The following is a 16311-nucleotide window of genomic DNA, read 5'->3' on the forward strand; positions in this document are numbered from 1 at the left end:
TGAGTGCTGAAAGGCAAAGAACACGGGCCAAAGCTGGAAGAAAACACGAGATGCGAGAGGCATGTGTGTGTGGCAAACACTGGTGGGGCTCAGAGCATTCTGTTGCTGCCTTGATGCCTGTGTGTGTGAGCAGTGGGGCTGTGTGTGTGTGAAGTGCCTAAAGTTGCAAGAAAACATATGGTTATTTAAATCCTTAGACACAGAATTAATGGAGCTAATGTTATCGACCTTAGAAGGATGAAAAGGGAATGAGCGCGGCATATGTTAACTTTGAAAGCGCAGAAAGCGTGCAGGGCAAACTTATTATTTTGGTTGTTTGAGACTCAGATCTGGGCAAAGCTGCAAGAAAACACGGAGGGCGGGCTGTGTGCTGAAAGGCAAAGAGAACACGGGCATGAAAGTGAAATCGATGGATGGCAATGCGTCCGTGAGACTAGCCCTGTGGTGGGGGAGGGACAGTTGTGAGAGGCGCCATGAGGAAACAATCTCTCGGCATGCTGTGGCGGGGGAGTGCATTCCAGGCGGGGGAGAGGACACTTTGAAGTAGGATGCCGAGGCTGTGGCTACACGTGCACGCGCCAGTGGGCTGAAGCGCTTCCCCAAACGGATTGCATGGCGGCACGATGCACGTGATTGTGCGCGTGCTCGCCATGCAATCCACTTTTGGGAGCACTTTGAAATGCCCCTCTTACTAGGGTCTCGCATAGCGATTGCGTAAACGCAATAGCTAGGCGAGACCTAAAAAACAGGCGTAACGTATATCTGAACCCAGGACCTGGAACCATATCCCTCTATTGACCAGGCCTGTATCTACCCTGCACCAATTTAGGAAAGAGCTGAAGACACACCACTTTAAAGAACACTGGATCAGATGGCACTAACATTCCACTTTTGCGTTTATAAACCAGCTACCCACCCATCACAAGCTGATTGTGTATTTGCTTTGTACCCTCTATGCAGCTACGCTGCCTTTCTGCTAGTGAGCAGCATCAAAACATGTACACCACCTATCAGGTAACAAGTCTCTTGGACAGAAAAATAAAGTCATTAACAGTGGGAAACTGAGGAGCAGGCTCAAGCTTGGGTACTGAGCCCAGGACATTCAAACATTAGCCATGAATTATGGAATGCAATTTCTTTGCGGGAGAAAAGTCAGTACTTAATTTAAGCCGGTGGATTCCAGAACTGGCCACCAGCACTTAATTGTCAACACTAGCACTTATGACAGTCTGCCACACGGCGGCGCTGTTTGTCTAATTTAGAGATCAGCACAACAACAATCGTTTATTAATTCAATATACATAAAAAATGACATACCTGCGCCCAAGCTATTTTTATAGCTTTGGGATGTGGGTTAGTCTGAATTGTCGTACTTGTAGGTGTGTGATGCTTAGTAGTTGTGCAGATACTGCCACTGGCAGCACTGCAAGAGGCAGTGGGGAGGGGGGGGGGGGGGGGGGGAGGTGCAAGCAGCAGTGGCCTCCTGACGAGGGTCCTGGCACTCACTAATTAATTATTTTTTTAATAGATTAGACGCATTTTGGACCACTTGTCCCAGGCAATAAAAACTCTACATTGGCCTCTGCCCAAAGAAAGCCTGGATTTCGAGATCCTGCACCTGATACAAAGTAATCATTATCAGGATCCTTTCTATCTCACCAGTGGACTATCACTCTTCCAGTGAGGCGCACAAGACTTGCCGTAAATCACCCTCGGACCCCTCGCTGCTGGACATCTGCTGGCCAAGGTGCCCGTGTTTTGAGAAGAGGTTTCTGCACTTTCAACACTCTTCCTTCAGGAGCTCTCTCCCACAGCACATCTGGCAGGCACTTGACCATCAGAAGATATTTCTTTGACACTCTGCACCCAACATAGACTTCACCCCCCAGTGTCATGTCCCTCCATCACAAGCCACTCTGAAGTAAGCGTACATTCAGCTATTGGCGCGCCCCACAAAAGAAATAAGAAAATGATGCATAGTTAAATGTTTTCTAGGGCCCGTTTGTTGCAATATGTGGAACCCAACTCAGTTATCAAGGATATATTTGGGCAAAACGAATGCTAATCCAATGTAATTTTGTGAGTAGACTGTGGGGGCTCACCTGTGAGTGGAATAGGATAGGATAGGATATATGTTTTTAAAGCACTCGAATGCCGAGGCATCTTGGCGCTGGTGTAAATGAAAGTGGTGCAGCCTATATCACGAGCCTATGTTAAGGCGAACAGCCAGGTCTTTAGTTCTTTCCTAAAGGTTTGTCTATTTGATTGAAATCGCATGGCTGTTGGCAGTTTATTCCACAGCTTCGCTGCGCAGTAAGAGAAGGTTCTTCCACCCCATCTTACTCCCCTAATCCTATCAATGTGGAGAAGACCCAATGTGCTGGATCTTAATGAGCGAAACGGGATGTAGGGCCTGAACATTTTTTGAATATCTTTAGCTCACCCACAGTAGAATGCTTTGTGGACCAGACACAAAGCCTTAAAATCCACCCGCTGCTGAATGGAAAGCCAATGGAGGGCTCCGATTCCAGCGAAGTTGGTTGACCTCTCGGTATATTTAAGAGCAACCTCGCAGCAGCATTCTGCAATGACTGCAATTTGCTCATCTGGAGTTTGTTAATCCCCAGCAGCAAGCCATTGCGGTAATCCAACTTAGATAGCAGAGGAGCCACTACCACTGTCTTTTGTAGTTCCTTCCCAATGAAGGTTAGGATCTTTTTCAAAGTTTTGATTAAATAGAAACAAGAAGAGGTAAGATTATTTACCTGAGCGGAGAAATTTAGTTGGCAATCAAAAATAACTCCAAGGTTTCTAACCTTAGAGACAGGGCTGGGGCATTCTCCTGCTCTCATTGGCCACCAGGAAGCATTCCACAGGGGTCGCCCCTGGCCAAACTCAATGACCTCCGTCTTATTTTTTAGGAAGCTGTGGTTCATCCAGGTCATAATCTCTTCAAGACACGTATGAAACCGGATGGATGTATCTTCAGGCTGTTTAGCTATCGAGATTATGAGCTGGGAGTCATCTGCATATGGAAAACCATGCTTCCTAATGAGTCTGGCCAGGGGCAGCACGTAAATGTTAAACATTGTTGGAGACAATGCTAATCCCTGTGGAACCCCACAGGGTAGATGTAAACTGTCTGACTGCATACCCTCCCAATGCAGGCTCTGCTCTCTCCCTTCCAAGAATGAGGATAGGAGGGACAGAGCCAGACCCCCAATCCCTACCTCCCGCAGCCGCTGCACAAACCCGTGTAATTCACGGTGTCGAAAGCCGCAGATAAATCAAGTAATACAAGAACTGCTTTGCCCCCTCTATCGACTATTCTTTGAATAGGGTAATGTTTAAGACTAAGAGAACTAATCATATAGTTGTTTCCCACCAACCTGTGAAACATGGACTCTCCCAAATCTCATTACTTATCAGCAGCCCTCCCACCTCCAAAGTATGCATTTATCTACGCAGGAACAAGGTTAATTCCACTGCAGACACTTGAACTATGCACAGATGGTGTGTGAGCCTTTCGGTGTACAATGCTCTGCTTCATCCTCCCGAGTAAAATGACATTAAAAATTGCTTTATGTGAAAATAAGAAAATGGCTGAAGGGCTTGCCGGCTCACAATATCTCGAGCCTGCGATGCAGACAAATGTTTACACATCTCAGTTCATAATTCTTCCTCTTATATATTTATGCAGTGGTGGGAAAGAAAGTAAGATGGCTGATTCGGAGACCTCTCTTCCAGTAACAATACAGGGAAGATAACCCTCCTTAAAAATTGTAGAAAGTTCTTCCCAACCCACCTATGAATGAAATGCATGCATCATCCAACTCTATACCCCAGATCAGTAAATCAGTGGTTATGACCGATGATCATAACTGCACTATCTCCCTACAATAGGCATTACGTGCAGTTTGAATGGGTCCAATCACAACACTAATATTTCTCACAGTACAAGCATGTACATAATACTGAAACAAAAAGCATTCCGGTTAGTTAATTGTAATTCTCGACAAAAAAACAAATCACATATGAAAGAGTGGCAATAACATGACTTACCTCCATTTCTAGGTTTGAAGAATTTTTTGCCCAGGTAGAGAATTGCAGCTGTTGCTATCAGAGAGTTTATTACAGCACCAACACGCGCTGGATAAACCAACACAAAGAGACCACACACGTCAAAGAAGACTATATTGCCATGTCGGTACTCAGAAGAATGAGCCAACTCATCAGTAGTAGCTAAATATTTGAGAACACCAAGGATATTGTCACCTGTTAAAAAGAAAGCAACCATTAGAAAATAGTAATCATAATTCCTCCAAACCATTATTGGGCAAATAGCACAGAAACACTACATCACTCAGTTGATATTGGACAAACTGTCTGTATCTGTACCCAATCAGGCTGCAGCAGGCTACTACTGAATACGCCCTGGACATCAGAGGACTACACCTTAGGTCATTATATCCTTTTATGAAGCACCTGATTCAAAATGATATAGTACATCAAAGTGCAGGTTTGTCTATATAATACACCATGCACACACTCAGAAACGAACAGACGTGCAAACAAAGAATTGTTCATCTCTGGCAACACCGAGATCAGCTAGATTTAATGGACCATGCACAATCCTTTCAGGCGCTAATTTGAAAATTCACTGCTATGAGCGTTACTCCTACATCTGGACTAAATGTTCAATTATTTCGAACCTCTGAAAGAATTGCAGGACTACTTGTGTATTTATGCAGGACGCAGAAATATCCTGGTCCTCCATCTTGCAAGGAGATCCACAGACCCCGAAGGCAGCACAGTTGAAGTTGGTCCTTTAGGCTATTTGGATTATCTACTGAAGGAAGAAGGCTCTAAAATGTACCTTCCATTCCATTTCCCTTTCAGGGCATATGGAAAGTCCTTATAGTGAAGAAAATATTTCACAGGTAAGTAACTTTACTTTCAAAATCATGGAATCTTCAGTGATGTTCATAAGTGCTGGATACAATAGCAAGCTCATTCCTTCCCAAAAAGGGGGACCACGCTATATGGACTCGAAGCAAGAGAAAATAGACGAAACTAGAATGAACACCTCAAATAGGTCTTTGCAAAGAACGCTCTCGAATGGTCTAGAAACTTTGATTCCATACTATTTGCCCTACGAGAGCATAGTGAAATCGGTTTATGAATTTTATGAAGACCCCACAATGGAAAAACAGTGTCATCCGTGAGTAACTTTACCGTCTCATCATGGAATCTTCAATTACATTCATAAATGCTAGCTATTATAGCAAGCTCAACCCTTCCCTCTACAGATGACAGCCATATGGAATCAAATCGGGAGAAAATGGACCAAGCTGGAAAAAACACCTAAAATATATCTTTACAAAGAATGCCCATCTGGGAGACAGATGTGAAACCAAGAGCAAGAAACATATGCACGGCTACCATTGAAAATGAAAATGTGTTTCTCTTCAATTAACCTCCCAGTAACATTATCCAAACAAGCATTGGCAAAGTCAATATGTCTCACCTATACAAGATCTATTGGCTTTGATAATGTGTTTTTGCAACGTTGTACACCAGTGTGGCTGCTGTTCAGCAGGACAAAAAAAGTTGATGGCCTCGAGTGTCCTAGAGTGGAGAGGATTGGGGGGGGGGGGGGGGGTTAGAGTGTTACAGACTGGATTTGTGGAGTAGAGTGTCGTAGATTCAAGTTGGGGGAGTACAGTGTTGTGAGTTGAGTAGAGTGTCAAAGTGCAGTGTCGTGGGGTGGGTTGGTGGAATAGGGTGGAGTGGACTGAGGTAGTGGATTGGATTGGAGTAGTTTGGGGTGGATTGGATTGGGGCAGAATGGGTTGGATTAAGTGGGGTAGGGTGGATTGGAATTGGTGGACTTGATGGGGGTGGATTGGAGTTGATTGAAATCAGGTGGGGTGGATTGGAGTAGGGTGGATTAGACTGGTTTGGGTAGATTGGATTGAGGTGGGTTGAATTAGAATAGAGTTGTTTGGAGAGGGGCGAATTAAAAGTTGAGTGGAGTGGGGGGAAACTGGACTGAAGGGGTGGTGGATTGGAGTGGGATGGACTGAAGGGGGTGGATTGAAGTAGGATGGAATGGAATGGGGTTTATAAGAGTGGGTGCATCGGATTGGAGTGGGGTGTACTGGAGGGATTGGGGTAGAGTGGGATGGGTTTGAGCAGAGTGGGTTGGATTGGGGTGGAGTGGAGTGGGGTGAACTAGATGTGGTAGCTTAGATTGGAGTGGAGTGGGTGGAATGGAGTTGGGTGAATTGGGTGGGGTGGATTTGAGTGCAGTAGATTGGATTGCAGTGAGGTAGTTTGAATTCGAGTGAAGTGGATTGGATTGAGTAGGAGGGACAGGATTGAGGTGAATTGGATTGAAGTTGGGCAGATTGTTTTGGACTGGAGTGGGGCAGATTGTTTTGGATTGGAGTGGGGTGGATTGGGCTGAATTGAATTGGTGTGAGGCGGATTGGAGTGGGATGGATTGGGATTGAGTGGCTGTATTGGAGTGAGGCGGATTGGACTGGAGTGGGGCAGGGCGAATTGGGGCAGATTGGTGTGTGGCAGATTGTTTTGTATTGGAGTGGGGCAGATTAGAGCGGGCAGATTGTGTTGGAGTGGGGCAGATTGTTTTTGGATTGGAGTGGGGTGGGATGTGGTGAGTGGTGGATTAGAGGGGATTGGATTGGTCTGTGGCGGATTGGATTGAGGGATTGAGTGGGGCGGATTGGTGTGGAGTGAGGTTATGTGGACTGGCGTGAGGCAGATAGAGTTGGGTTAGAATGGAGTGTACTGTACGATGTGTTAAAGTATCATTTCAGAAATTACACATAAAATAGAGATAATGTCGCTTTAAAATAAAATAATCCTCATCTGGAGTACAGTGCCCACAAGCAAAAACAAAAGATAACATGAGTGTAAAGTGAGAAGTGAAGACTTGGCAAAAATAAAGACGCTTAACTATAGTAATTAATTAACTGCAATTTTGTTTGTCCTGTTGGCACGTTTTTTCCCCCCAGCCACACGCCTTCTGTTTGCAGGGCACTAAAAGTTAAACAGAACAAACTAGTAACTCAATCACGTCAGGAGTAGCGGACGGGCACTGATCAAGTTGAATCAATCAGTGCTTGAACCCTTCTCCACAGAGAGGAACGGTAATGATGTTAGGGCTGTCTTGACAAATTATGAAGTTGTAAAGAAGAGTGCCACGCAAGTCAAATGTTAAGCAAGGGGCAGGCTCCAATCCCTTCAATGTATACAACTGTGCAAGCGAGACTCATGCGCTACGGCATGCTCTCGCAGGCTTGACCCTAAAAAGGCAGAGAAGACAACTTTTTTACACTTGGGGAGTGTATCTGTTGGCACTTTAGGGATTTAATGGCGATACACGAGGGTGAACTGGTGTTAGAGGTAAGTAACTTTACCCTCTCCACCAGTGGTTTTTCTCTTTAACCTCAAACCTTTAGTAACATACAAAAATAAAAGTAGAAACATTGGTTGTTATATTGCTCTCAAATCTCTGCAGGCAGCATCATAATTCAATAACACCTTTTTGGATTGTTGAGCTAGGGCCTATGCCATTTAGTCAAAAGTTAAAATTACATGTACCCCCTAAACATGAGAAAAACATATCCTATTAGAAAGAAATGCTTTTTCAGAGACACCCGTTTGGCATTATGTGTTCTTCCACCCAACACGCGAATTCATCTGCCATGACCGTTCTCACATGATCCCCTCAAAATACTGCTAGCCATGGCAAGACCATTCCACACTCACTTAAGGTGCCCGATCAGTGGCACCTTTCCTAGTGTGACTGCCTCCGAGATAGACAAAGCATTTCTCATCCATCTCTCAGAACCTTTGTGATCCACAATAAACATGAATGCTTTCCCTATGGTACTCATTGGACTGCTATACAGTCGCCTCAGTGGCTCGATCATACTATGACACATTAAACATGATAAAGGTTTGTGTATAAGCTTATTTACTCTCGTCCTGTCAGTACTGAGCTCTGACACCGCCATCAGTCATGGTTCGTGCTCTTGAAAACCACAGGGAAACAAACTTAGCACAAGGACCTCTTTCAAGAAATTGAATTAAGAATAGTGCACAGGCCGGAGTCCTTTGCCCTATTCAAGTGCTCAAGGCATGTAGAGGGGCGTTTTGAGAAGCTAACTGCAATATTCAGGGGCAAGTCACACAAAAGAGCATTTTAAACATGGAATACATACCTGCTCTTTGAATCGAGTCTGTAAGAATTCGATCAGGTGTGTCGTACTTGGTATGATAAATGTAGCCGTTCTCAATAAACGCCAGATCTATTCCTGTTAAGAAAAAACAACCTTGAAACGTAATCAGTAAAGTAACAGTTTAATACAATAATTAGACATGACCTGTATAAACTGATTGTTTTGACATTTGGAAGTGGAGCACTAACTTAATACATCATACTCAAACACCTGATTTTCAGAAAAGGTCACCAATATTTTTGCAAGAAAGCTGATCATCTACAAAGCTGGTTATTATATTTAATTATTTCACTTCGGCCTGTTTATCATTATGCAGTGTTTCATATCAATCAACACATTTACATGGTCACTGTAAATTATTCTGAAACTAAATGATATACTGCCTTTGCAGGTTAAAATGCAAATAAAAAGGGAACAGATTGAAAAATAAGCTAAAATATTAAGGGTCCTCTGATGCCCCTGGCATTCAAAAAAGTAATAGAGCACCTGGTACGCACCGTGTACTTACCAAGGTCAGTAAGTATCCCCCATTCTTAGTTCAGCCCCTTGGAGTGGGCAGTAACATGGTAATACCATGCGTATATGCTAGGTAAGGGGGAACTTTGTTACACTGGTGCAACCTCTCAATTTTGTGTTAAGAGAAATTCCTGAAATTACACTACAAGCCAAGTCGCGTAATTTCATGTCAATTGCGACAAAAATTTAGTGTGATCACAGGAGAACAATGCGTACCACTAGAACGCGAGTGGTTGTGGTACATGTGTATTTGCGCTATTGTTTAACGCCAGATGCACCCAAAATGGGCATGTGGATGCATTTCACACTAAAATAGTGCTAAATGCTGGTTTGCATTTTGCGAAATTTCGTATCATTTCCCCCCAAATTTCGTGCAATTACACAAATGCAAATGACAGATTTCACATACCCCTAGTATACACCCATAATGAGTTACTAAAATGGAATGTTGTAGTGTATTAAGGAATGTGGATACCCCGTTTGTGAGTTAGTACCTCCTCCGCTACGCTAAAGGTCCACGCAGAGGCTAAAGGTGACTCAGGAAAGGATCCAGCCCTAAGGAATCCCACAGGTTCGAGGCACGGGGAGACCTCTAGGTCACTATCTACACTAACAGTTGATTTTCTGAAAGAAATGACTGAAAAGGTGAAACAAAAAATATGGAGGGGAATAGGACTGGGTAAGAGAAGAACCGGAAAAGACATCTCAGTGCAATGTATAGGCATAGCATACACTGAAAGATTAGATGCAACAGTAACCAGCTGAAGTTAATCAGACTGCATGTTTAAAGGAACTGCATGCATTATTTTCGTGTTAAGCTTGTCATGTGAAATTCAAGAGACTACACCATTACAGCACACAAATATTAGTGCAGCTTCATGGTAACAAGGTCAACAACTAGAATACGAGTGGCTTTGGTTTGTGGCACCTGTGTGCTTTTGCACCAGCTTTACCTTAACATGCAATGTACCCTCACATCAAAAGGAATACAAAATATAGCGCTAAATCTTACTCTGGGGTGGATAGTCGGTGGAACAAGGCATGGTTAGCAGTGCAAGTTTACAACCCACAAGCTTGTATGCTTGTGGAAATTCACAGCTCAATCCAACACTTTCCACACTGGAGAAGATCTGTATTTAACTCCAGCAAAGGCTTAAAAGAAAGTTTAAAATAAAAAAAATTGCATTTGCACACGGCCTCCATTTTACCAGTGCGTATATGTATGCTAGACACAATCGCGCACGGAGGGATGCGAGCCAGAGTAAAAGGTCACAGGAGATTTCCAGTAGTACACCCGGAAACTAGTGCGTGGTGCAGTTTTCTAGGCTATTCCTGGTAGTTTGTGAATTCCAAAAAGTAGAATTAGTACACCAGTTGGTAGGAGTACTTCCAAGGATGCAGATATATTGCTTTGTTTTTGTAAACTGGGTACAAGGTCAAGATGAGACTGTTGCTCTACAGCCAGACACACTGTGCTGATGCTGTCCATTAGAACACTACTCTACTTCACGCAAAAGAAACTCCACACACTAAATCAAGTCAAGTCAGGGGACATTTGTATTGCGCACACATCACTCAGTCTCATGGCGCATGCAGACGGCTCTGAGAACAACTGCTGGCTTAGTTATCAAATAGCCATGTTTTTAACTTCTTGCGAAAGCAACTATGGTCAAAAAGAAAACAGTCATGTTGATCAAGGAATAAGGGTATCCAAATGTGTTCTTCACTGTACCTTGATTGAAGGGCACCTGAAACAAGAATTGAACCTACTAAAAGCACAGCTATCGTTTCCTCTGCACACATCAATGCTGGTAAGTCTCAGGTAAAATCCAACCCACTGCAGCTCCCTAAAGTAGATCACGTATGAATGGCAGTGGTCGCAACACGACAAGAGAAGCAGTAGAAATGTTACCTGCAGGAAAGGCGTGCTGCTAGGGAGAGAGCATTGACCAACACAGATTGTAAATTTAGATGCCTCAAAGGCCTATTAGAAGTGAAACTTCAAAATCAATTGTAAGGTAAGGAAAGTACTGGAACTGGTGACATTTGTTTTAACTATAACTATTGTAAAAATACAACTAAGTGCTCCAGTTTCTTGCTTTCCATTGCCTAGGGCTAGTGGCAGATGGTGGGTTGATCAGAGATCCTGTTTCCGCCAGGCTAAAATGGGGACGGGGTATAGGCGGCATCAATCCTAGTGTCTACTCACAAGGTGTGGCGCACAAGGCAGCTCTAAAAGCACACCGCGGTCAGGTAGGAGCCGTGAGCAGTCTCAAATTAACATATTTTAGTTCCAATACTTCTAAAGTAATTTGATAGCTATAAGGCTCATTCCTCAAACATCTAAAAAGTACAGGGTTCTATTATAGACCTTAACGCAAAAGTAAACATCCGAGAAAATGAATAATTACATCTGAAGGGAGTGACCTAGGAGAAGAGATTAGTTTAAAACATGAAGGTTTTTTATTGCACAAACGCCCCTTGGTGACCTCGAATTTCGTTTTCTTATGCTATCACGCTTTATTTATTATTTTAATCCCATTTTAGAAGCCACTTGAAAGGCTCGCTCTCCAGGCTGTTCTCCCATGTCAAATCAAAGCACACGGTGTAAAGTTACAGCGTGCCTTATCGCGCCTCGCAGCACAATGCGCACATAAATATTTGAAATTACAATTGTTTGTTAATGCGCGGGTGAGCTGCTTAAAGCGTTTCTAAGCTCCTGGCCTACCTGGAATGTTTCCAAAGTCCCTGTAGATTCGGAAATCTGTATCCGACGGGATAATTCCGCTCTGGAAAACTTCCTGCGCCGCCACCGACGCGAAGGGGTGCACGGCGGCAGAGGCGTAGGCGCGGACCAGCCACGGGTTCTCGGGCCCTGTCAGACACACACAAAACTCACCAATGAGACAGACAGAAGGAATAAGTCCAACACTTTAAAGTTTCTGCTTATGCACTAGAAGAAACCAAGCGAGTAATGAACAATAGAAATACTGCGAATTAGTAGGCAAACAGGAGTGGACTGAATTACCTCAGCCCTTTTTAACTGGATCTCATTTCTAGCAGTATAAAAGCCGTGCTGTATGTACGCCACCGTCTCACTGAACCTGAAGGTGGAGAATTCTTTCCTCGCGACTTAAATACTGCACGCTCTCAGACAGTAATAACAAGCACTGGCAATGTCAATAGGTCTGGCTGAAAAGGAAAGCTGTTCAGTAATGTGAAGCATTACAAGTCGATAGCATGGAAATGGATATGCATTTGAATGGAAGCAAAAACCCGCAGAATAATATTGCTATAGGTTAAAAGGTCTTCCAAATGGACCCTTCACTACCCCTCCCACCTCCCCCCCCCTGCTATGCGATGTGCTTTCCTCCAACCTTCCTCCCTCTCGCTCTCTAGCCACCTCTACCTCCTTACTCTGGAACTCTTCTACTCCACAATGCTACCTTAGGGTATCCTACTCTACAATAATGCTAACGATTAACCCTACAGCTGCAAAATTACCTCTAACCCCCAAACCAACACAACTCCTTGCTCCAAAGACACCAGGATTTGCTGCAACTATATGCCTCTTTGTCACCATGCCTGTGTGGTTAACTAAGTATGTAACTATTGACATTCCTCATACCCCAATAAGCGATGTCTGCATTTCTTCCCTCTGTACTATACTTCTGATGTTTGTTGCAAAGAATCTCAATAAAAATACTTTGAGCAATAAAAAGTCAGGTGAAAGTTGCACTGTCAAGCTAGACCTAAACAACCATCTAGGTTAATGACTGCCCTCCTCCCATCTGTGCGCTGCCAGAGAAAGACAAACACCATAAATGATCTGACTATCTAAGACACTTTACTAGTTTTACAATGATGTGTGTTCCCCTGAAAGTTCAAACTCAGGCAGCTGGATAAATAAACAAAATGATCACAGTTGCATGGAGGACAAGCACTTTTTTTTCTTTTCTTTTAAATAGAAGCACTCATTTTCTGCCCAATCGAAACATGTCCTACTGTCTACTAACCTGTGGTAAGAGCTAAAGCCCCTCTCTCTACTGTTCCTCACGTAATTGTTTGGTGAGCGGACCATAAAAACCAAGGACTGGGTCGGCCACAAACAGAGAAGAGTGAAGTCCACTTGTAGAACAACCAGGAAAAGCTGTATGGCTTGCGAGGCAACAGCAAAATAGAGGCACAGCAGGCTTTTGCCAAATGCGGATTTTGAATGATATAAGACAGTCACTCGCTTGTGATAACCCTTCTCAAACACAAGAACAATATATAGGCTCTTTCCTACTGTTAGTGTGGCTACCGTGTTACCTTTGGGCGGGAACGGAACCTGCATCTCACAAGAGTTCAAGCACTACACGCCCAGTATCACACTTAGGAAATTTCATCATATGCAGTCACACCTGTGCGTCCTGCATGGGAACGACCCCTTGCAAAATACTTTATTCATGTATTTAAAAATAGCTTATCACCGTTTTGTTTGGCAAGTGGCTGACAAGCTGGCAGGAGGATGAATGCACGTGAATTAGTCAATGTAGTTACCATACACATACGCGATAGGCATATGCCAAGACAATGTCACTGAGGCAGCTTTAACTCTGCATCTAGAAAGAGGACAATCAGGCAAATTTGTCTTAGATGCAGCTTGCCCAGCCTCATGGGTAGTGGATCTGAAGAGTGCACAAACGTATTCTCTCTGCACAGAATCACTGATAATTCTGGTCATCAAGAATGCGCAACATCTTTTTATCCAAAGGAATGTGTAGGGTCGCCAAGAACACCAGGAAAAATACTGTTTAGGGTCGCCAAGAACACCAGGAAAAAAGTCTTCATTTTGGTGGAATTCTGTCAAAACTTAGGGAAACATACTGGAGAGAGTTATCAATACAATGCCTTTAGTTCGGTTTTCGATTTTCATGATCTGTTATGTTTGTTTTCTATTCTGATTGTGTTACGATTACCACGGGGTGTGCCCGTTGAAATACCACGATGTAAAGCACTCTGTTACCCTTATGTGGTCTTGTTCGCGTTATATAAAACTCTTCAAATAAATAAATAAAATGCTATCGCGAAGGAACACCGTGCATAGTGTAGAGCTGTAAATAGCCTAAAGCTCACTCAGATGCCCAACAAAAGTTATAGAAACCAGGAAAGAAGTCTTATTTGAAAGCAGCTTCATGTCACAAGAGTTAAACGTTTTCCGAATTAGTCTTGCTAATAGTAGGTCTCGGTCTCAATTAGCAACAGGTCACCTGGCAGAGGGGAAGAAAAGAAACCACTTGATGAGATGAAACTAGATTGCCTTATTGGTAGTGGAGAAAAGAGTTTTCTGGTCGGATCCATCTGGCTACGATGGTGTAAGGTACATTTTATTAAGTTGGCATCTTAGAGCCTGATTCCATCAGATGCCTGCAAAAGACCATTTCCACCAAGCAGACAAGACTGATGTTTCTTGATATGGCCCCATGGGACAACCTCAGTCCCTTGCTCTTCTACTGTTACCTCGAAGAGGACCACTTCCTGGTAGCCATTGTAACACCCAATGTCTTAGAGAAGTGGCCTAAGCAAGTGATGGATAACTCCTCAATATCAAGTCCCCAGGTGAGCAAAAGTAGTGAAAATGGCAAATCTTTTTCGATATGGAAAGTTCGCTCTTTTCCTGGGGGAGGTGGAAGTACTTCCTCTGGATGAAGTGCAAGATGTATTTTTATTTTTGCAAATATAAATAGCCCAAACTCGGCGCAAGGGCATTGAAGCACGGTTTATGAACAAGTTACAATACACAAAGTCAAATGTTTTCTTTTAAGTGATTTACCCAGAATCGCAGGATGCTGAGCCTATGCAGAGACTCAAACATTGTTCCAAGTATTGGGTGTTGTCTACGATCTTCTGAAGGACTGTTTTGGGCCATAACAAGCCTGTCATTTGTAGATTTCTTCAGGAACAGATCCACAGTTTGTTAGATTCTGATGGGGAGGGAAGGCATTTAAAGTTTCCGGGTCTGTAATGGCCCAAGTGAGCTCAATTATCATTGAGCGACAAAGAGTTGCTCTTTGAGTAGCTGTCAGAAAAACAAGACTGAAGAGGGTCAGCCTAAGAACAGGAATGGACTCTACCAGCTTCCTTGATAAAACGGTCACCAGGCAATATTCAGTTGGGCACTGCTGTGAGCCTTTTGCAGCTGCCAAAAGGTCAGGATCCTTTCAAGGTGGGAGAAATTAGGTTACTGGGTGAGGGAAGTGAAACCCTACTCAAGCAGAAACTAGTCACAAGCAAACCCCAAATTAACTGGTGCAAAACCCTCTGGTAGCGTGGCACAGAGCACTCGGGCTTAACTTAAAAGAACTGTGTAAAGTATTTATGCAGCACTTCAAACAGTAATAAAGTGAAAACACAAGAAAAATCCAATCAGAAGAACCGGAGATATGCAGTTTTAAAGAATTAGGTGAAAATAGCGCCAAAAAGCACAAAGCGCCAACTGTGGATATCTGGTCGCCCTAGACCGGGACAAAGTCACAAGTTCGGGCTGAACAGGATAGAACGTGGGCCGGCTATAGAAACCCAGTTATGCCCACCGAACAAGAGTAACTCAAATCCTGGTTGCAAAGAGTTGGAGTCCTGAGTCATGGATGCGTCGCACAGCCAAGGCGATTCAAGGTCCTGGCTGGAGATGCATCATGCATGATCAGTTGCGAGAAGTTACGATACGAGGTTCTGCATCGCCATTCGAGGAGGCTATCAGCGAAGCGGTTTACGATGCGTTACGCACCAGGTGGTGCTGAGGCAGCTGCTGGCTTGCAATGATGAGTTCTGCGTCATCGTCGGGGCTGCCATAGACAAGAGGGTTGAGATGCAAGGGTCTGCTTTGCGAATGCATCGAGCAGCAGTCACTCCGATGGGGCTGCGAGGGCGATACAAAGTCCTTACACCGGGAAAGTCCGTGCAGCACAGGCGATAAGTCGGATCTGCTCAGGGTTGCGCTGCACAGCCAAGGAGATGCATCAATTCTGCTGTGTCCACAGATGGGAGAGCAGAGCACCTCCAGGCCCACTTCCAAGAGTCCAGGACTGGGGTGGCAACACTTGGCAGGGCCCGACTCACAGATGGCAGAATCCAGGTGCTGGGTTCAAGGTTGTTGGGAGCCTGCTATGTCACTGAGGCTCCTAATCAGGAGGCCAGCCAACTAGGCTTGGAGTAGTCACTCTGCGGTCCTGGGTTTAGAGATGTACGTCCAGTCCTTCTCACCCAGGCAAAGTGGCTGCAGGTCAGCACAGTACGGTAGCAGTCATTCAGAGCAGCAGTCCATCAAAGTGGCAGTCCTTTCAGCAGCGTAGCAGTCCTTCCTGGCAGAGCCCACAAGTCCAAAGTGTACTGAAGAGTTGGGTCTAAGGGTCCACTATTTATACCTGGTGCCCACTTTGAAGCGGAGGAAGCTTCCAGAGGTTTCTACCACTGAGGTGTCAGGCATCCCCTTCCTCACTGTCAAACTAAAGAGGCAAAGGATTCCATCCCAGAAAACACTCTG

At 44.2% G+C, this 16311-nt stretch overlaps 1 protein-coding gene across 2 annotated transcripts in view; it reads right to left on the reverse strand.

The window, feature by feature from the left end:
• The window catches only part of ERMP1 (endoplasmic reticulum metallopeptidase 1), a 361972-nt gene that overhangs the window by 134878 nt on the left and 210783 nt on the right, over window positions 1–16311 (reverse strand). For both annotated transcript variants that reach the window (XR_014970592.1, XM_085634130.1), the window contains exons 5-7: window positions 11515–11661; window positions 8253–8345; window positions 4063–4275 (exon numbers count right to left, since the gene is read on the reverse strand). Coding sequence is in view for 1 of the 2 variants with exons in the window: in XM_085634130.1 (XP_085490256.1) it covers window positions 4063–4275; window positions 8253–8345; window positions 11515–11661 (453 nt within the window). In the remaining variant the exon portion in view is untranslated. The remainder of the gene's footprint in view (window positions 1–4062; window positions 4276–8252; window positions 8346–11514; window positions 11662–16311) is intronic.

This window comes from Triturus cristatus, chromosome 2_1 (assembly GCF_964204655.1).
Source record: "Triturus cristatus chromosome 2_1, aTriCri1.1, whole genome shotgun sequence".
Classification (NCBI taxonomy): domain Eukaryota; kingdom Metazoa; phylum Chordata; class Amphibia; order Caudata; family Salamandridae; genus Triturus; species Triturus cristatus.